Source organism: Manis pentadactyla, chromosome 19 (assembly GCF_030020395.1).
Source record: "Manis pentadactyla isolate mManPen7 chromosome 19, mManPen7.hap1, whole genome shotgun sequence".
In the NCBI taxonomy this organism is placed as follows: Eukaryota; Metazoa; Chordata; class Mammalia; order Pholidota; family Manidae; genus Manis; species Manis pentadactyla.
In genome coordinates this window covers 5,451,977-5,474,555 of record NC_080037.1, presented here as the reverse complement: position 1 = coordinate 5,474,555, position 22,579 = coordinate 5,451,977, and the positions used below count along the sequence as shown (strand labels likewise).

The window sequence follows — 22,579 nt, the reverse complement described above, 5'->3', positions numbered from 1 at the left end:
CTGCTTGCAGTGGCACCTGGACCTCAGCTCTTTCACCAAAGCAAGAAGAGAAAGAAGTGGCTAAACTCTCTGAGTCCTGCAGGATCCAGATAATGGCCTCAGGCAAGTCTAACAGGGAACAACTGGCTCTGTAAGTTGTTGCCTCCTGAATCCAGAGGAAAGTAGTCCCTAGAGTGTATGAACCTGGGGCCCATTTTTCCTCCCCTTCTGAGCTTTGTGTGTCTGGCTGTATCACACTTGGTGCTTATCAGGGTAGGGATCATCCCAGCCGATCAAGGGCTCACCTGGAACGTGGAGTATTGAGGACAAGCAAACCTGCCTCAAGGAAGAGTTTCGGGTCAGGAGTGTTCAGAAGTCAAGAAGGACCCAGAAGAGGCTGCTATGTAGGTATATATTTATTATGATATATGTGATCGTGGTTACAGATACATATTTGGTGCTCTATCAAGAAGTGTGAGTCACATAGTACATGATGTATTGGATACAAAATCAGATGATAAACATAATTGTTCCTAAATGAAAAAAAAAAACTTACGGGATAAATGCTGACAAATGCACTTCTAAACCTTTCGTTTCTACTCCTCTCTCTGGGCTCTGTCTCCTGAAGCTGAGCTGACGTTGTAACGTGTTAACAATATTTAGTTCCCACCAATCCCGACACTATATGACATAAAAAGAACTCTTGGCAGACATTATCCTATGTCTCGCCATTGGAAAATTTCTCAGCATGTCCCGTTGTTGTGTCTATGCCTTTAGCCTCACACTTTCCTAGATAAGAAGTGACATGCTTTTAATGTATTTATTATTACATAATTGGTGGTCAGTCTCAACTATTTTAAATGTTTCCTCTTGCAGGGGAGAAGAAGAGGGGAGGTATGGGTGTGAGCTGGGGAGGGAAAATACCTCAGGTGAGAAAACAAATAACTTGCAGTAAAATGATAGGAATGTTAGGAGTTTGATTTGAAGCTTCTCTACTGGAAAATAAGATTATTAATTAACTGTGAGGTGAGGATAATATTCTACAGGCTTTTCCCCTTCCTTCTCTGCTGTGAGTTTGCATTCAAAGCCACAAATAGCTTCTCAGTTGGAAGTTATCTTTTCAGCTAAGTTGATCCTAGGGGAAGCCTTTTTTTGGGTATCTGTTGCTCTGATCTGCCCCCAACCTATTTGGGTGAAAGTTTGTTCACCGCAAGTAGCCATTGTTAAATTGTTAACTAAAGACTCTTATCCCAAACAAGTGGTCAATACAAATTTGTCTGAAAGGATGGAGAGACTAGAAAACCAGCGAGGTCTAATGACCATTCCGTCAGGCTGTACTGAGATGTGTCAAGACATCCCGTCTGGAACCTCCACGGAGCTGTCTGACCCTTGGATCTGGACGCTTGGATGGTAGACAGTGATTCTCTGCACTCTGCTTTCTGGCGCATGCAAGTCAAGTGGGGAAAGTAGATCCTCCACAGTTGTCCTTTTCTCTAGTCAAAACTCCCTAGGATTTTAAAATAAAGTTTCTCATCTAGCTGATTGAGAGTCATGATATGCCTTCCTGCAAACCTTGATGAGGACGCCAAGAAGCAGTTTGATTTTCCACTAAGCAGAACTGCCCTGAAATGTTTCAGACCGAATGGATTTGCTCATGGGTCTGGGCACTTCTTTACCACTTACCTTTTCCCAACTTCCTCCCCTTTCTTTCTCATGACCCTTTATTTTCCAAACTTGCTAAATTCTCAGGCTACAGGGAAAATGACCTGCTGGAGGGAATGATTTCAATCTCCCTGAAATACAAGTAGCTTTTTTAATGATTCTCATTATCGAATCTGTGATGGAATTGATAATTTGACAAAGCCCTGGCAGGGAATGCATATTAGTTTATCAATTGAGTTGCTAATGGTCAAGTTTTCATTGAAACTACTGAAGAGCTGTTATTATTTGGGAGACTACTAAGAACTCCATCCTCTTGAAATACAGTGTCCACAGGGACACATCAACCAAGCAAAATCCATTGTTTTTCAGAGAATAAAAAGACAATTCCTTGCACCAAGTTCTTCTCCTTACGCACTAAAAACTGAAATCTACTTAAAGCATAATTTATACCGGACAGAACTGGAGTACATGGGGTACTGGGAGCCAGGCACAAAATGTTGCCATATATTTGATGCTACTGATTGGAAAGCAAAGTTACTGAAATGCTTAGGTAAGTTCTGCATTTCAGAGTGTGTCTGTCTGGGAGAAGTTTGTGTGTGTGTGTGTGTGTGTGTGTGTGCGCACGTGTGCACGTGTGCGTGTGCGTGATAGTGGGTTATTCACTGCTTTCACAGATAAACACGGAACTCAGCCTCCTGATATACTCTAGCGTCAATGGTCTGTCTCTTTATTTGGATCCAGTTTAGTTCCTAATCTGATGCCAACTCCAGCCTGTATCAAACCCAGGCAGAAAAACAGAGGTCATGGGCCATCACCTGGCCCAATGTTAGGTTCCTCTCAAGAATGAGAAGCGTTCGCTCCTGTTCCCACTGACCACAATCTGGTCCCACCAGCTCTGTACATCTCAGATCCACTTACCACGGTAGCTACACTTCACAAGGGTGGAAAATGAGAACCCCACAGGGCTCTTGCTTTAAGTTTCAGTTTCCCAAAATTCCAAGCAATTTACTTTAGGGAAACTGGAGAGGAAGCGGAGGAGGGAGAGGGAGCGATAAACAGATGCTACACATTTTTTTCCTGGAAAGATCATCTCAGTTTTTTCTAATTTCCCAGAAAGAAAGGAATGTATTGTCTTTGGGTTACCATGGAAACCTCTACTGACAAAGTTTCTTTTTCTTTTTTTTCCCCCTCGGTTTAAAAACAGTTTCAAAAGATTTCAAAGAACTTTTCTAGGGCAATGTTGATATGTTGCTTCCTCACTTGGGGCTGTGATATTTGTATTCCTTTTAATTTTATTATTCCATGTTAGAATAGCTTTTAATGTGTGTGTGGACTACTTTAAGTTTAAAATTGTGGTAATCTACCTGCCATCTGCCTCCTGGGTTCAGTTTACGCATACATGGGGTATGCAGTCGATTTATGAATACACTTGATTTGAGACTTTGTAATATCATCCATCTGAATGAGCTCCGTAATATCTGCTTAATTCTCTGGGTTCTTCAAACATTTGGCTATTTCAAATATTGTGAATAAATATTTTAATTTCTAATTCAGGTTTTCCTTAAAAATGTTTGGTATTGAAGTACAAATAACTCATCGCCATTGCTGGGTTCTCAGCATTTCTAGCCACAATAGAAATAAAGGAGTGAGGGTTTTATATTGATTTGGGGCCAGTGTAGACAGATGCTGAGGAAGGTGGTAGCAGGAATTTTTATCTCAGTTGCTTGTCACTCCTACATTCATGCACATGGCGAGGACTTCTCTTTCAGGCTAAGTGTCCACCTGGCCTAGCTGTCGACAGCATGGCGATGGAATTTCTTTGAAGTGAGCAACATTGACAAATAGGAGCGAACTCATCCCACTCTAGCAAGTGTTGGCAGTGAACCCAGTCACTCCAACCCATTTTCAGAGTATGAAATAAGTATTCAAGAAGGGCATTATTGCCCTTTGAAATAACAACAATAGGGAAACCCCAACAATTACAGTGTTTGCCAGAGGAACCCACCAATACGGTTGCTTCACTTTCAGTATTCTTCGGAAATAACTGAATCGATGGGTGACAGACATGTGAAACCAGGAGTGTGTGGATAAAAAGGGAAAAAAAAGGAGGAAATATGAGACTAAACAATGTCATCTTCTACTTACAGAATTTTCAGAATTTTATTAATCCTTTAAAAAATACTTTCTTTTTTTGATTAACTCAGTATCCTCATCTTCAGTACCCTCATACATAGTTTAGTTCCTTATTTCTACTAAATTATGTAAATCACTACTTAATCAAATCTACTAAAGATAAAAAAGTTCTAGCAAGACTTATAATGATGAAATGCAGAATTAAAAGTTTTAAACCTACTAAGCAATGCCATGGCCTGCCAGTCAGCTGTGCGTGAGGCACGTTAGTGGTATAAATGTGCACTTTGATGAAATTCACTAACACAGGGAGCAAAATAGGAGGGAAAGACAGGATTGCTCAAACATCACTGGATTTTGCAAAACGCAGGGTGTGTTAAAACTCTCTCTTACTTCGAAAGCCTGTACGTGTCGCCAAATTAATTTTTCCAAAGATAATCTGATGTTTTGAAGATAATTACCATTTACTAAACAAAAAAATGGCATTACAGCAAAATTAATAATTTTAAGCCTGACAAAATTGTCTCATTTTAGTGCACAGCCCTCTTACTGTGGAGGTGAGAGACCACTGTTATGCACACCAATGGTACCATTTTACACAATTGGAGTTATATTTCAGAATTTTAATATTCACGTGGATTTAAAATACTTTCAAAATGGAAACTTTGGGCCTACGAACTAAAGGCAGAGATACACTTATAAAATAGTCCATTGTCAATCTTAGTCATTGATTTAACACAGAATTTGGTAACTTTATGGGTGGGTGGTCATGTGGGAGGTATAAGGAAAGAATATGGATTGCGTTCAGATTAAATTTGTATAAACCAGCATATTCATGGTGACATGTCTTGTTTATAATCTTTAGTTGACAGGAAGATATTCTAAGGGAAAGATCAATATTTTAAATAATGTATTGGCTTAACATATTTAAAAAATCGGAATTAAAACAACAGACAAGATCAATTACTCTCATGGGAAGTTGGTCTTTCCGCATCCATATTCTTTCTCAAATTTAGGTGGTGATCCATTACCTAAGCCAAATGGACCCACGTTCAATGGGATCATATCCTTGTCTTCTATTTCCTTGCCTTAGGCAGAACTTTTCTGTGATTCTAATTGGGTTTAACAACAACACACTGAATGGAGCTTAATAAAGATTACGCAGGAAGAAGGAATTGGGGGAGGAAGGCATGCAGACGTCTAAAATAATGTTAGCGAAAGGGTAAGCCCCACTCCACAAAGTTGTCTCTGGGTATTTGAGCAAAGCTGCTCTGGGAAGCTATGTAGGTTGCTGGAAAATGCTGGGTTATTATGGAGCAAATGACTCACAGGATGATTCTTACAGCCCAACTAAATTGCTACTTGATCAATTCCTCATAAAACTCCGAACGCACAAAGCGAGGCAGTGAATCCTTTTCCATCAGGGCACGGATTCTTTTCTGGGCCACATCAAAGCTGCTCAGAGAAGGTTCCACCAGATTTTTCATTGTGATGTCCTTTGTGAAGTGATCAATATTCACCTGTGGGCCAGGAAAGAAGATCACGAGTCAGCCCAGGTTGCAGGATTTGATGAGGGGTGTGAAGAGAAGCGAAATTTCTCACCAATAAAACACATAGAGGAAGAGAGTCATAAGAAGTGAGAAATAGCATTTCTGTTTTATAGGCAATGGGGTAAGGTAACTGATGTTTCAGTAAATGCATGACTCAAATTAAGATCCAACCAGTATTGGGCACTTGCTAGGTATCAGACCCTCCACCAGCAGCTAACACATGCATACTTCACTTAATAAAAAGTGTGTGTGTGTGTGTGTGTGTGTGTATATATATACATACATATATATATATAAGTGGCTTCCTCAAGGTCACACTATGTGTATTTGAATCAGACTCAGAATTTGAATCCAGCTGTCCTAATGCTACTCCTATGGTCTTCCTTCCATACTTGTCTGGTTTCATGCCTAGTGGAGGGAGAAAATAGGGAGAAAGAAATTGTGATCCGGGATCCAAGCCCTTTGCATGGCTCCACAGGGGCAGGGAAATGTGGTACTTCTGGAAACAAACCAGGAAACTGGTTCGGACTGAATAATAATAAAAATAGCAGCTAATTATTTACTAAGCACTTGGTCTGTGCAGGCACTGGGCTGATGAACCCATTTAATCTTCCTTTAATCTACAAGGCAGATACTGACACCCACATTTTACAATGTACCCTGAGAAACAGAAATGTTAAGTGATTTTCCCAAGGTCATAAGGGGTGGCGAGGATTCCCAAGCCCAGCAATGCAGTTAACCAGCAGACCGCGGTGTTGCGGGCCCCGTGGCTCCCAGGTCCTGGGGACACCGTTCGTGGCAGGGGCCACGTGAATGGTCGGCTGCGGCGGGGAAGCCTACGGCCTCACGGGGGGCCTGAGTTGTGCTTTGAGAGCAATCAGCCGTAGGCTTTCAGGACTCCTGAGTGATCTGAGTGTGAAAGAGAAACAGACTCAACCAGTGGATCTGAATTTGAATATTGGGAAGTGCTGCGGGTCTCTCCCGGGCTGCTGGCGGCCCCCGGTACCGAGAGAAGCTCTTGGGGTTCGGGGAATTACAGAGTGGCTGTCGGTGCAGGTCAGGGACGGAGGCATGATGGGGAGCAGCGGACAGCAGCTGTGATGGAAGGCCCGGGAAGAAGGGGGTCGGGACTGTGGTACGATTTTTCACAGCTGGGAGGGGCCGGTGAGCTTTAGCAGGCAAAGCGGAGGACGGCGGTGTCAGAACCAGAGCAGCCTCCGGGGTGATGTGGTCCAATGCCTGCCTGTCCAGGTGAGGCTCCGAGGCCCGGGGAGGTCACGGCACATGCCCACCCCCCCCGCCCCCCGTGAAGGACCGAGGAGAGGCCATAGGAAAGTTTCTCTATTCTCAGTCTAGTCTTCCCGACACACTAAAGCGATGTTAAATATCCACTGAGCTGGGTAGAAAGCCATCCTCAAAATGGTAGAATTTCTAAAAATGATAAAACTATCTCCTAACCTTATGTTTTTAAAGATGTGATGTATTTAAAACTCTCTAACACATTATATTCAGCAGCTCATAGCAGCTATTAATCTTAATTTTATATATATGCATAGACCTCCTCTAATGAATCACTCTGATACATATTTATCTGAGAGGAAAATATTATTTCATTAATTTTAAATGTGGACAAATGACAATTTGCAATGTGCAAATTATCTATTTATTGAACTGCATGTGGCCATTTCTCTTTTTTACATCTTAGTTCCAGTTCTTACCACTGTCTCTCTCCCTCAGTTCCTGGTACTAAAGAGCTGAGGTGAATATTCAGAGAAAGAAATTTAGATGACTATTTGCTCAGTACATGTATTATATAGGTCAGTCTGCTACTCAGTAAAATGAAGTAGTAAGTTTTTAGGTCAAAATACAAAATTTGGGGAATTTTTTAAGTTTTAAAAGCCACAATTTATTAAGCATACCGTAGGTACACATACATGTATGTGAGATGTTTACAGTTAAGGGTCTCTGGAATTAGAAAGTTTTAGTTACAGACTTGCTGGTAGTCACACATCTAAGAAGGTCTGGAGTTGGGATATCTGCATACATTCATTTCACAAACATTTACTGAATGCTTATTATGGGCCGGGAGCAGGATTCGCATTGTCTCCGATGCCCAGCTCAGGGGATGGAAGTGGAGGCTATTTTAATTCAAGCCCATAAATCCTTTTAACTGGGGGGGAGGGCACCCTTTGTTTGTTCTAGTAACTCAGCTAGGGTTTGATTTGTTTTGAAACTCCATTGTTAATATCTCATGTTTTCATGATAACCACCAAGGTTTTAATAAGGAACCTTGAGAACAGTGTTTCCCTAGAGCTCAGAGCAATGAGCAATAAATAGTCTGGACCTGGATGGTCCCCCCCACAACTCCCACCATCCCCTCCTTTGAAGGCACTGCAACAGATCCTGGAATTCTGTGAAGAGGAAGAAGTTGGTAGGAAGGTAGGTTGGAAATGGGGAATCACGTGAAGTTAGGAAGTGAGTGTTGAATTTCATACTCAATTAATCTCCTTAATCACATCACAGGTAGAGATTCCATGCTGACTGAAGAAAGAATGGCTCAGCACAATGACATTAGAAGCAGGAGAGAGCTAACCTACGCGCCTATGCCTAGCGTGAGAGACTGGGGGGTAAAAGGAGGAATGTGGAGAAGATTCCAAAATTAATTTCCAGACTAAGATTAAGTCCAGTTCCCTCCTAGGACCCTAACTTTCCCCACCTTTAACTCATGGTATCTACACTCTCATGCTGCCAACCCCCACATCCTATGTCAAGGAGAAAGCTCCTCCACTGGTATGAGGGCATATAATTTGTCCACCCACTCAAACATATACACCCTTTAAATGCATCGGTGACGAGTAATTCACAGCCAAAGGAATAAATATCAAATGTTGGAACTCCAAGTCTAAAGCACCTATGAGAGAAAAGGGATAGTGAGGGTTTTTCCTCTCGAATCACCTTCAGTAGATTACTGCCTACCTGCAAGGTTTGCTCAGGTCACCTCTGTGCTTGACCTCAAATCTTAATGAAACTTTTAATTGGATTAATATGGAGTTTGAGTGACCTAACCGAAACACCATGAACAGATCTTGCTGAGACCACCCTTGGTTCTACAAAAGGCCCTTCAATGCAGTTTCATAAATAGTAAAGAGCACATAAGCTGCCCTAAACATCTCTGAAATCCAACACATCTTGTCTTTAACAGCTAATTAATAGTATATATTTTTTAACATCTATAGCACTGTTATCTCCTGATATTTTGATTTTCATCAGTAGACACCCTGTTGTCCCCAAAGAGTATAAATGATAAAGGGCTGGGGAAACAAAGGGATGGAGGTGAGTAGAGAAAAAAGAGAGTTTTCAAGAAAAAAAAAAGGGAGGGGAAGGAAGAGAAAGAGGAAGGCATGAAAGATAAGGGGTAAGAGTACTTATTAGGCATCAGTTAGTTCAGACACACAGATGCAGGTTTCCAGTGCCGCCGCTTTGTTTCATCCTCACGGCACCCCTGCAAAGTAGTCTTCATGACGCTCACTTTCACAAAGAAACGAAGTTCAGAGAGACTCACTAGCTCATCCGAGTCATACAAGTAGCATTCTTCCCGCTTGAGATCACGCGCTACTGAAGTGAGACCCACACTGTTTCTAGGAAGTGGTGTCCACAGGATTCAAGTTCTCGTCTGCTTGAGCCTCGTGCTCTGTCTTTGCACTGTCTTCCCTTCCCTCCCCTTGGCGCTTTGCACGGACTGCATGGCAGATGGGAGCCCTTGCAGCGGAGTTGTTGGGCTGACCCTCGCCGACCATGCTCACCCAGCTACCCATCGGGACCAACCTCTTTAGGAGCCTCCGTTTGGATGAATTCTTCATAAATTTTCTTTGCCATCTCAGCCATCTTGGCAGGGGACTTGATCCTCTTGTACTCCTCACAGGCAATCCAGAACTCCAGGTTTTCCTCGCTAAATTCAGACTTCAGGAAACTTTTGAAGCTGGCAAGTCCGTCTAGCAAGGAAAAAGGTTGGTTGGAGAAACAGATCTGTCTGTCTATCAGTCACCTGTCTATCAGTATATCCCAGTGGCCCACTTATGCAAGACGCTTACAAATGTTAACATGTTTACTCTTCATTTCAAACCTAAGAGGCAGGCCCTATTAACATCCTATTTTACAAGAAGTCAGAGAGGTCAAGTAACTTGCCATTAAGTAGCCAGCTAGTGAATGGCAGTGCCAGGATTCAAATCCAGGCAGTCTGTAGTTGGGTGGTGAAGGTTGACCTATAAATAGTATCAAGGAATACTGGCAACACTATTGCCGATCTGGACACTTAGCAATTACCGAAAAGGAAAATATGCGTAAGTAGTATTAACATGAGTTATTGTGCCTAAACTACTTACAATCCAGTTTTTCTTTCTGCAGATGAATTTTGAGCAAATAAAATGTTCCAGGCGTGATGAGCATTCACTATGATGAGTAAAATAGACATGGATGCTGCCCTAGTGGAGCTTAGGTATTCAGGAGATAGACAGACAATGAAGAAACTCAAAACACAAACCTTACAAAACAGGAAACCGGATGAAAGGAACAGAGTCACCTAACGTCGCGAGAGGTGTAGGGAAGGCCTCGGCCAGGAGTGGCAGTCAGCTGAGCGGGAAGGGGCCTGATGAGGCTCCTGCATGCAGTCGTGACTATGCCCAATAATTACACATACGTTTTTAAAACATTATTACATCTGCGAAAACTATAACTACTGTGATTCTGTTTTCAGTGTACTGTTGATCACGTAGAATAGACTTTAGCTTATAATTTAAATGTATTATGGATATACATATAACATGTAATATGTGGACATTATAATAATATATGTATATATTTGTATAATATGTATATTAAAATAATATAATATTTATATAAAAATACAGCTATACACAAATATGTGCATGAGAGATTCCTGGACCTGATCTTACTCTTTTCTTTCCTACCCTTCCAGCTCCAACCTCCAAAATGGTCAGTGGAAGGTAAGGTGAGGATCTAGAAAGGCACTGGAGAGGAATGAAGGAAAAGTCAATCTATATCTTTAATTTTCCTCCTTTTTAAAGCTAACTATATATATATATTTTAAACCAAAATTCTAGCAAATTCTTTTCTATAGAGAGAGAATCCATATCCATATATTATCCAAGGAAACTGGATTTCTAAAGGGAGGGGAGGAAAGAATTCCAGTTTTCCACAGACTATCACAATCACAGGCCAGTTCTCAGCTGCATGCCTGGCGTGTCACTTGCCTCCTAGGGCAGAAGGCAGGACTGACTGTCGCCAGGACATTAGGGTCCAGTTTTCCTCTAACTTGGCCGCCATCAAGAGGCTCTTACGCAATCCATTAGTTCTGCTTAAAGAACATATTCATGTGTTGAATTCATGTCCTTTGACCTACTTTCAATCTATTTCTCTTTTTCTTGACTATTTCTCCCTACTCCTTTTTTACAGACTATTTTCATTGATTCATCATTGCCTAAAACACTGATTTCATCCAACATGTATGAAATGCCCATGATTACACCAGGATAAATGGTTGCCTTTTCTTAGTTTTTCTTATACACATTTTCATTGTCATGACCATCATGTCCCCTGCAGCCACATTCTATTCTAAAGAAACAGAATGGGTGGGTGATAATTAACTTGGATAGGGTCACCAGCAATTTCTGGCTCCAACAAAATACTTTGCATCTTAATCTTCTCTACCTATACTTAAGCTAAAAACATTTTTCATTGATCAACACCTAAAAATACATCTAGGAGTAATGGTAGGTATGAAAAACAATTTTCTCTAGAAACCTTGCTGGCATTACTTTGAAATCATTTGAAAATGTGCACCTGAATAAAGTCAGGTATATTTTCCCTCTCTTCCTGCTTGTATTTCCTACCATATTTCTAACACTATTTGTTATAATTTAGTGATGCTGGAGTCAGTATATATGTTGGAAGAAGACAGGCAGCCCTTTCTCTCTCTGTCATGGTTCAAGTTTTCACTGTTTCTCAAACAAAAGGTGTCAGGTAGTCTCTGTTGAAATGGAAAACTCCCAGGCACTTTGGAGCTGCCAGGAAATGACAGCGGGAATAAAGTTTTCGGAGCTCCCACACAACCTGATGGGTGCCTGTGGAGGAGGCAAGCACTTCACAGAGCAAGTCTGGGCCCGATTTGATCTCATTAGCCCGAGTTCCCACCACCTCTCAGGCGCTCCGAATCACCCATCTCCCAAACACTGTTATTTATGACCTGAGGACGCATACCAGGATTCCACAACAAGGTTAACGTTTACCACGTATCCAGGCAATGAGCTTGGAAAACAACTTTCCGGTACAGTAAGTCCACTTCCTGGGTACTGGCTTCATCATTCTTCTCGAATTCCACCTTATTATTTCAAGGCTTTTTGTCAACAGACACACTTTAAACCAAGATGCATAAAACAGTTTTATGTTCTACTGGTCTGGGAGATGTTTAAAGCTCTTCTTCTCTCATCTAGCTTTTGAGGAGTCTCTGGAGGGTCCCTTACGAGGACCTTCTGGGGTCACTTCCCAGACACTTTCTCTTCCGTAGCCTCTGGTTTTCTTACTGTTCCCCTCCTCAGAGACTCATGAATAGCCATCGCCCCTGAGGAAGTCCTCCTGGGTCAGTCAAATGAACCCCAGGTGAAATGTCTCTATTCTTTGCCTCACGTCATTCCCCTGACCAACCCACACCCGGGAGAGCCCCCAGCACAAACCCCTAACAAATCCCCCCCTTCTCCCTGCGGAGCCCGCTCAGAGCCTCGGGGCGCTTGTGATGCTCATCGGCGCCTGGTCCTGCAGAAACACTTTGGGTTCGGACCCACATTATAATCCCAGAGCCGGCCTCAAGTGGTGCTGCCGCCCTTGACATCTACACAAAACAGTAGCAGCGCCACCAAAGGACGAGTGAAGCCACCCGGAAACCCGCTTTGAAAATAAAAGGAGTGTTAGGCAGATGCTAGTTAGTTTGCTGTAGTGGGAAACTAGTGAGAAGTTGCTGATAGTTGCAGTGCCATCCCTTAGCTCCCTGGTTCAAAGCACAGGCTCCAGGGCCAGGACCGCGACGCCGGCACACTCCATTACACCAGTAGCTCTCTGAGCCTCAGTCGCCTCATCTGCTAAATGGGGATAATACTGGAACCTACCTGGTAGGGTTTGGGGTAAGAATTAAGTAATTCACGTAAGCTCTTACATGGGGTTCAACATAATGGTAGCTCAATACATACTGGTTTTCATCATCATTATTTATACCCGATTAATCGTCACTCAAACTCCAAATCAAATATTGCTTTATATTGTGAGATAAACTACCCTCTGCTCTTGAAGATGTTTATAATTGTGAGAGAAGAGCTCACTTCCTGATCTTTCACCGTGAGCGTTTGCTTGTAAGTCTGTCTTTTCCAGGAGGTTGTTAATTCTTTGAGTTCAGGTCTGACTTTCGCTTACCTTTGAGACTCTTTTGCAGCCCACCTCCTGTCTAAATCTGTGCACCTAACATTTAACAGAGGTTTGGATTTAATTAAATAAGGCCCTCACAGAAAGCATTTCTTCCCAAATCAGAGAACCAAAGAACAAAGAATTTAAAGAGAAATACATTTACTGCTTTATATTGCTGTAGTATTTCATCTCATGGGCGGGTTACCTAAGTGCTCTGTGCCTCAGTTTTCTTTTTCTGGAACATAGAAATTGTTATAGTACCAAAGTCCTAAAATTATTGCAATCATTAAATAAATTAATATATGCAAAGCGATAAGGACAGTGCCTTGTGCATGTGAATAATAAATGCAAGCTATTGTTTTTATCATTATAATTACCACTTTACACGAGCTTGTGCCGCCAGCTAGTAAGATGAGGATAAAGGTGAGCCAGAAAAGGGAAGGGAGAAGATTGGAAACCAAAGGGACAGAAGCAGAAGGAGGATGCAAAGATCGGGGGCAGGGGAGGAACTAGGGTTCATACTATTCCACTCCCCAAGGGAGAGTCCAAATCTCAAGGGTGTCTCAGGGAAATGTTCTGACCCCTTGGAGCTCCTGGGGGAAAGAATCCACATACAAACTTAGCTGCTACGGGGTTGCGGTTCATTCTTTCCCTGCTCCTAGAGACGATCTGGTAGAGGAATTTGATGTCACTCTCTTATTTGAACTCCCATGTGCAGATCTGTTTCTGTGTTTAAAGAACAATACACTGTCATATGCCCCATGGACCTACTGAGTGAAAACAGATGGCATCATCCACAGAACCGAAGGGAGAACATCTAAGAAACTGACATTCTTTCAAAACAGACTCAAATATGCTGGGTGATTAAAAATGGTTTTTAAAATGAAGAAAGGTAAGAGAAATCTTGCAAGCCAGAAAAGACTGAACAGCAGCTCAATGGTCTTAATGTTTTAGAGGTTAGGTACCAACTGATTTCATTTCCACTAAAGGAAAATGTGGCTTTAAAGAATGCCTGGGAACTATATCACCTGTGAGAGTCAATATCCTACATTAGCAGAAGGGAGTGCCAAACATTCCTAATAAATTAACAAAGATGCCACCCCCCCAAAAGCTAAATGGTTTAGGTTATCAAATCAAACATGAAAGAAGGGAGTGTGAAGTTTGAAATGTGTATATTTCCCAATGGTATCTTTCTTCATTACCTATTTTATATCAAGTTGTCTTATTTACTAAAGCTAAGGTTAGATATTTCTGATTACAGACCGTTCATTTCAGCAGATTCAAGTAAGAACATCTCATAAGAACTGACTTGCCAAAGTTTGGTTTGAAGTTATTTATGATACACAATAGCTGGTGTTTGGGGGAATGAAGTCAAGTATTGCTACTTGAGGTTGATGGAACCAGGGTAGAATGATTTGGGCATGCCTGTCACGCTGTTAGTCCCTTCTCTAGGAGTGGCCAGACAGAGAGAAGCAGGGAGAGAGAGGTCGAGATGGAAATATAAAGAGGAAGAGAGAGACAGTAAGAACAGAGAAATAGAGACAGAGAGAGGGAGAGACTGTCTTATTTACTAATGGCCTCACCTCCTAGAGGGCATGGCTGTCCTCTGATTCTGTGAGATCTCTATATCCGTACCAAAACCCCTCTTTTTCACTCAAACTAGTTTGGACAGATACCCTTTCAAGAAAGGAATTTTGATTAGAATAGTTATCGAATGCTTTTCCACTTATTACTTGGGAAAGTTAATTGCTCAGTCTTAGAAATGTTAATTACTTAAGAAGATAGTTTTGTGGAGTTTAAGATTATGTATTACATATGCACACACATTATATACACAGACATACTGTGTACACACATATGTATCCATATATAAATTAAAGATAAAGTTGAATGAAATATTGTGAATATTATAATACATATGTATTTACACAAATATATATGTGCATATATTTTTTCCCCTCTAAGTAGAAAGTATTACTGTGAGAACCTGGGGCCTCAAGCTCACACCATAGTCATCATCTACTGGCGAGCTGAAAGGCTTTAGTACCTCAACGAATTACAAAGTGCTAATGACTGCCTCTGGCTTAACTTCTGTCCCTCTCTGTCTTATCCCGATAGCTCTCTGTCTCCTAAAAGCCTAAAACATGAGTATGTGGCCCTGAGGATTAGTATGATTAAAAAGGATTGTATGCAGGAGTAAAAATATATGTCCTTCTCCTTAAAGGGTTTGAAAACACAGGAATCGTTCTGCTAATTCTCAGGTTCCTTGACAATAGCAATAAATACCTGTACCCAGGATGCTTAGCATTCAGTATGTATCAAAATGTGATCTTTCGGGTTGCAAATTTCCTTAGAATTGTGGTGGAAGACAATAAATAGGTCAATGATGAGCATAAATATTTCCCTCTTAATGGACCTCTGGGTCCATTAAATGAACTTCTAGATCCAAGAAGCAAAGTGAATTAATTTGTTCACCCACTGGGTCAATAAACATTTACTGAACACTTTATATGTGTCAGGGCAGCATTCTCTGATTAGCACAAGAAATAAAATGAGAATCAAAAATGGACACAATTGAGAAAGTTCCAAGTTACGGGTTTTGGTGTTCTGCCTCTAAATATCAAATATTGTTTATATCAGAGGTAAGGAGGAGCTTACTTCACCAAAAACAAGACGTAAAAAAATGCTCATATACAATTCAGCATATGGGGTGTGTCATCTCCTCTGTACCCATTAATCATGACGGTCCTTTGAGAAATATTTTTTAAATCTTCATTTTTGCAAGGCACCTAACCAAGTTCATATTTCATTTGTGTGGTAAAGATGGAGAAATACGGATTGGATACCTTAAACCAAATCATATTTGTAAAGTGAACTCTTCAACCAATACTTCTTTTCTCCATGCTGGGCACATCCTGTTGTGAAATTATCCAGATAAAAATGACTATGTCCTGGCTGTCAATAAGTTTATAATGTATCATAAGAGGGAGACAACTAGGAAGAAGGTACCTGGCAGCCAGTCCTAAGTGGCATAAAACAGGTGCAGACAAACGGCTCTGGAAGCTCAGAGGATAAATCCTGCTGAATGGTTAAGGAAGACTAAGCATTTAGCATTAGCTTAGCTTTTATAGAAGAGGGAGAATTTTAGCAGGTAGACATATGAATACAAAGCACCCCAGGGAAGGGTCACAGGTGGAAATCCTACATGGAGGGGAGGACACTTCATTTGCTGCAGACCAGCCGTATAGTTATCACGGAAAAACCTTAAACATTGGAAATTTGAACGGGATACTACCGGTCCTGGGAACCAGCAAGGCTTTTGGATCGAGGGAAAAGCATGCCAGCTCAGGTGGATTGTTGGTACCAGCTGGGCAGGCAGCTCTTGCCGGCACCTGTGCCATGTCTTGCATGAAGACATAAAAGGCATACGGCTAGCAGAGGAAAGCAAGGATGGGGGACATAAAAACCCAGGTCAGGTCACGGAAGCAATTAATAGGAGTTTGAACCAGGACATGCTGCCCAACCCACGCCTCATAGTCCAGGGACCTTTACAGTGCCGGAGCCAATCCTCATCAAGCCACGGCGAGGCCAAGCTGGAAAAGGTGGCATCTCCATTTTGCTGATGAAAATAGGAAGCAGCCCACAGGTCAAGCCCCTTGCTCCGGCTCGCATAGTAAGCAGGACAGATAGCAGCGCGGTGTGCAATCATGAGAGCTCAGGACACTCCGTTTTCACGTTCGCCCATAGCGCAGAAGACCTGTCCCTTCGTGCGAGCTGGATAACCACACGCCCTTGGCACCCTGCCCTTGTGGAGGCCACTTTGAAACTGAAGAAATGTCCAGGTTGGGGAAGAAGGACACGGGCAATACAAAGGTGCCTTTTGCCTCCGTCCCTCCCCTGACCCTCACAAAACGTAATTCAGACTTACAGTTGTTCTGCAGAAGCTTGTCCAGGGAATCACGCCACTGCAGGACCTCATCGGGGCTGGGCCTAAATCAAGAATTGAGGAAGAAAAAGGTGACAAACGTGAGGAGGGAGTTTCCCACACACACCGACAAGGACTTAGACCTGCTTTTCTTAGAAATGATCAACCAATGACCATCCTGACGACAAGCGTGTGGGAGTGATTTTCTTTCTAACAATAGGCTTTATGAGCTGGGTTTGCTCTCACGTATCTATATGGCAGACTTTCATCTCTTTGAGCGATGTGGTTAGGTCTGTCCCTTTTTTAGGAGTCTCTGTCTTGATATTCTTGTATATCCCTTGACAGAACCTCCAACTGTGGTTTTTTTCTTCCAAATGTAACTGAATGAAATCCAGTTGTCCCTTCACAGAGATGGAACTCAGGCCCTCTGCTTCCTCAATGCCGCACTTTAACCACTGGACGTCATCAGCCAAGGGCATTGGCTTCTACGTCCACATCCCTTCCCAGTAAGGCCGCGGAAGGGGGACTGTGTCGTGCTGCTTCCTGTTGGGTGTGTGATCATATCAAGTCCACAGTTTAAAAAATCTGATTTTTCCTTCTCAGTTAGGAAAGGATCATGATTTTTGAAAGAATTACTTTTCTGAGAAGAAGATGGTTCTACATCGTGACTAGGAATGCTGTGCACAAATACTCTCGATGCTGATTGAAAAGGGAAGGTAATAGCCAATATGTAATTTCCTCTTGATCTGTTTTTGCTCTAACACTTATATATGCATGAACCCTGCAGCTATTTCATTTTAACCACCAAGTTTTGTCTCACAGCAGGATTGGGTCAAGTCAGGCTGGAGCCGGCTGGGAAGGGGGCTCCCTGTGCTCTCTGCAGGGGTTCCCCACGCTCGGACTCTTGCATTAAGATGTGAGTTCTTCACTGTCGAATCAAAACAGACTAAGGCATTTATTAAGATATTAAAGCCAGTGAAGGTGTTTCTCCTAGACTGGAATTTCCTTCTCTCTTAACCAGCCTACCTACTCTTTAGACAGTTCGGGAAAATTGCTGCTTCTGGTTTTTAAAAAATAATGTCTTTAAAAAAATATCTTAATTATTCAGACCAGCAGCTGAGGTTGATAAGACAACTGCTAATTCTACTTCTCATTTTGCTCTCCAGGCTTGGATACAGCTTCACTTTATTTATGTAAGAAGTCTGAGATAGCAGTAGATGTTTTGGCTAAAGTATTGTGAATAATTCCTTTACCTCTGAATTCCTCATTGTAGAACATGCATAGATTTTGAATCTTAATTATATGATATCTCCATAAAGTTTTATGTTTTTACTATTTCAAAGTTAAACATGCCAAAAATGAGAGTACCAAACCTGGTGACATAATGTTGAAAGGTTTCTTTTTTCCTGGCTAGACACCTAGGTGTCATAGATCAAAAACTCAATGCTGATTTCTTGAAAAGTTATTTTTAATAAGTGAACTACCTTCTCTCCCTCCGTTTTCTTCTGGTTAAAGGTACACAGGAAGGAGAGAGGACATGAAGAATGGATTACAAATATGTCCCTGTATTTTTCTGCCCCATTTTATTTCTAACTAAAAAAGGATTTGTTTTCCAGAGATCAAGAACTCCATTTGGCCCTCATGTATTACCTAATACTGAGAACTTTTCCTATGTATATATTATTTTGTATCTACACTTGTAGCATCAGACCTTACACATCTTAATGTTTTCACTACAGTGGGTTCAATGTTTTGCTTGAAATAGATACCCATCAAGTCTTTCTTGATTGTGAACGGAAAGAGCAGGACATTAAATAATTAGAGAGAAGAAATAGCAAGGGGAAGGCCCTGCTCACTGACTGAACCTCTTCCTGATCTGATAAAGATTCTCATAAAATGAAATGGCCTTCCCTCCCCACCCTGTTTCCTCTGGTTAGTGTAGTGGGGCACAGGAAGAAGAAATGACTCAAGCAGGTGCACCGATCTTATGCATGTTACCAGGTCCAGTTTGTCCCCAGTAGTCATGTTAGCACCAGACTAATGGTCAGTCTCAGCAGCTCATCACAGCCATGATTAAATTCCTGAAAAGGATGTGTGCAGAGCCTGCCTGGGGCTTGTAGTCAGCCAAACGGATTCAAGGACACAGTCAAGCGGATCGCGTGCCCTGCAGCATAAAGCCCAGCCTTCTGATTACCAGCCGAAGAGGTAACAGGTTCATCCTGTCCTGATCCTCAGAATATGCCAGCCCCCACTAAGCCTGACTTCTTTGGAATTAAAACACATGCAGATCCAAATGACTAGTAAGTCTCGGGACCACAGAGCTGACCACAGAGTCTCTGGGCGTGGGTGTGGGGGCAGGCGAGGAAGCCAGCTCCAGTGGAAGGCCAAACAGACACTTAGGCTGGTGATTAACTGCGTGTTTCATAACGCCCAGTGTAAATGCCGCCTGGTCCAGGAAGTGCGCATCTGGGCTGGAAGAGCCGTCTCCCTTTCCACACTCCAACCACACGTACCTGCTGAACGCCTTACATGGCAACACTGTACTCCTGCCCAGACATACAGCTTGTCAGCCATGGACAGTTTCTCGCGTTCCACCCTGTCTACTGGCACATCCACTGTAACTATAATCTACCCTATAATAAATGCATGTCAAGTTGATGCATAAATTAACAATGGTTCAATTGCCATAGTCTAGTTGACAAGAGCCACAGATAACCCAAAACTTGGATTTCATAAATTGCAGCCCCATGAACCGTTCCTTCAGCGACTGACAAGTCTGACACTTACCAGCTGTAATCATGGGGAAGTATTTTAACTTCTCTAAACATCAGTGGTTTTCTTCCCTGCCCTCCTTTTTATTTTAATCTACCCAGTCCCTGGCACATATTTAAACCCTTCTGGTAATGTTCTCACATGCTCTTGCTTTTGACATGGAAAATGAAATTATTTATTGGCCCTTCTAAGTGCCTGCTCTGCTCCCTTCCAGCAGTGCAACCTGCTCCTGCCTAGTGTCAAGTCCATGAACATTTATTGAGCCCTTACCCCATGGCCCACAGGAACCTGGGCAGCATGGGTGGGGATGCAGATAAAAACACCTGCTTTTTAATGTCTATCTGTTGGCCAAACATTGTACATACATCTTCAATCCTCGCTCTGTGGTTTACCAGATCAGAGCATGCCTACCAGAATCCTTTGTAAGAGTTCTCCCTGTGCACAGGCGAGCGTCTCTTTATGTGTGGAGGTCATCCTAGAGTTCTAAAGTAGTAAAACAGCAACAAAAATGTAGTTAAAAATTAGTGACATTGGCAGGGAGAAGGAACATCTCTAAGAGTATCTATGTCAGATGCTGCACATGTTGCAACCATGACAAGACTTACTGCAAACTAAGTTTATGTGGCTTACTAATATGCTTATTGTTTATTATGAGGACCTCCACCCAAGCCTTAGGAAATGCTCACATAAAGAGGGTGGGCAAATGCAGGAGCCATCAGGGCGAGACGATGGGAGGAATTCAGGGTTCGAAGTTACGGAAGGGAGTTTTATGGAGCCCAGCTCATAAGCAGCATCAAATGCTGCCTACACGTCACAGGGTGAGGTTCAAACCTGGTAAGAAGCTACAGAAGATACTAGAAGCGATGACCTTCTTCTAGAATTATCCAGTGAAAGCAAGAGAAAGGGACAAGAGTTGGGAGAGTGTTTTCTGAGTGGAACATGGGTACAGATTTCTTCCCAGTGGAAGAGGGTCCAGAGGGAAAAAGCGCAAGTAATACTGAAATGGTAATGAAAGCTGGTTGTCGGGGGTGGGGATATAGGCAACTATTTTCTTCTTTTTCTCAATGGCTCCATTTTTCTTTTTCTAACTAGAAGAATAAAAAATATATTTTAAAAATAGAAAATGCTTAGAAAAAAGATTTTTTTTTCTAAAAGATGAGAGTGGTTAAAAATACCTTCGGGCCAGAGAAGGTTTATTTTGTTCTCTGAGGTTTATTTTCTTCTCTGTGAGAGGAACATGGGTTCAAAAAAAATTCTGGGAGATTTTGAAGTGAGGGAAAAGGGAGACCAATGGAGCTCATGCAAACACAAATCTTTTCCTGTTTGTGAAAAGACATGGAAATTCACCAAACAGGGGGCGGAAGAATGAGGGTTAGGGGTTTGGAAGACGGTGGGAAAGCTTTGTCGTGGTCACTGTTAAAAGTGCAGTAGAGACATGCAAATAGTCTCTAGGGATATAAAGGATATTTTTCCATAACAATTCAAACTGCTGGAAGGAAAAAGGGGATGGAAGACAAGAGAAGAAAATAATCCAATAAATGTCAGCCCCAGGTTTTCTTCCAGAACTGCTTCTCTCTGAATCCCTGTTAAGCCACCTAGTTCAAGTGTCTGTGTGGTGTATTAAAGCAGAGAATCAAAGCAGGGAATGGAGTACTATATTTTTTTAAACCTGATTCCAGCAGATCAATAACCACCCCACTGTTTATTTCCAAATAGGCTTTTTGATCTGTTGCTGCTCTGAAATGTGGTTCTTACTCTGCATTACCGTCTGGCACCTGCCGCTCCACACGGAAGGAGCTTCTCCTTTCTAAACGCAGAAAACTCAATTACGCCTCGCTTCCGGTCTGGGATGCCTTTGAAGTCACAAAAGGAGAATGGAAATATCCACTTTGGTTGTGGGAAAAGATTAAAAAAGAATAACCCATCTCTGTGTCTCCCAACTAGTGCAGGGTATTTGGATGAAGAAAAGATTGGCCAATTTATCCAAATGTTAAGATTTTAAAAGAAATGGATGCAAAAGGGATTCCTGTATTTTTACCACACTTCAGTGGTCTCCTCAAAGCTTTCAGGTCGTCGAGTAAAGGAGTTTGAATATATGTGGCTCTTCTTCTTCCCATTTTCCTTTCTTGATTTTCATGGTTGTCTCTGTTGTAAAGGGAAGTGTACTTGTTCGGGGCAGTGATGGGCGTGAGGCTGTGCAACAGTAGCAAACAACGTGACAATGGTGAGTAGTGGAAGTCATAGTCGAGCCAACGCAAAACATGAGCTGGGTTCACTGCCGTAACATCTGGAATCTTTAAAATTATTGTTTCCATCCATGCCTAAATTATCAGAAGGTCGGGGGAGAAGAGAGGTGGGGAAAAGGGAAGGGGGTCTGTAGAGTCCAGTCGGGAACACTAACGAATGGACTGGGGAAATGCTTGCTGTGAGAATTAAACAGCTGGCCGAGGGTTCATTCTTCCATCAAGGAAGCTTCTTCTGTTCCTCTGCTGGACCTCAAAGGGAGGTAACTGCACAGGTGGCCCCCATTTGATGAAACCCCTCAGACTGGAACAAAGAGAAGCCCGGGTGCCTCAACTCTGACCCAAGGTGTGGGAACTAAATTGCATAATTAGAGATTAAAGAAAACGTGAGACTGTAAACCAAGGCAAAGCAAACTAAACAAAGGACTCTTAGCTCCCCTCAAAGCCATAGATAAACTCTTGACTCATGTATCCTTTCAGTAATTTGCAGGAATTTAGATCCCCACCAGCTGGGCCACCTCCCGATAACAAGCAAGTAGACCCCAGACTAGCTGGAGCCAGAAGACTGGGTGCTAAGACTCCTGAAACAGCCCCCCATCACCTCACCACAGACCAGTCAGAAGAAGGGGGACCAGCTGCCCACACACCCAGCAACTCTTTCCCATCATTTTGCCTTGGCCAAGGCACCCCCACAGGGAGTTCAGGACCTTGCTCATTGGCCACCATTCTCCCTGCTTGACGCCGGCATAAAAAAACTCCCACTTTCTCTCACTGCACCCTGAGAGCGGGCCTTTGCTGGGTGTCAGGCGAGCAGACCCAGGTTCGTTTGGTTTGGTAACAGGGACGAT

General features: G+C 42.4%; 1 protein-coding gene across 1 annotated transcript in view; it reads right to left on the bottom strand.

The window, feature by feature from the left end:
- Positions 1–382: 382 nt before the first annotated feature.
- Positions 383–22,579, bottom strand: part of RGS5 (regulator of G protein signaling 5) — a 45,758-nt gene continuing 23,561 nt past the window's right edge. Inside the window, exons 3-5 of the mRNA XM_036922860.2 lie at positions 16,720–16,781; positions 9,147–9,313; positions 383–5,291 (exon numbers count right to left, since the gene is read on the bottom strand). Of these exons, the coding sequence (XP_036778755.2) occupies positions 5,130–5,291; positions 9,147–9,313; positions 16,720–16,781 (391 nt within the window). The 3' untranslated portion in view covers positions 383–5,129. The remainder of the gene's footprint in view (positions 5,292–9,146; positions 9,314–16,719; positions 16,782–22,579) is intronic.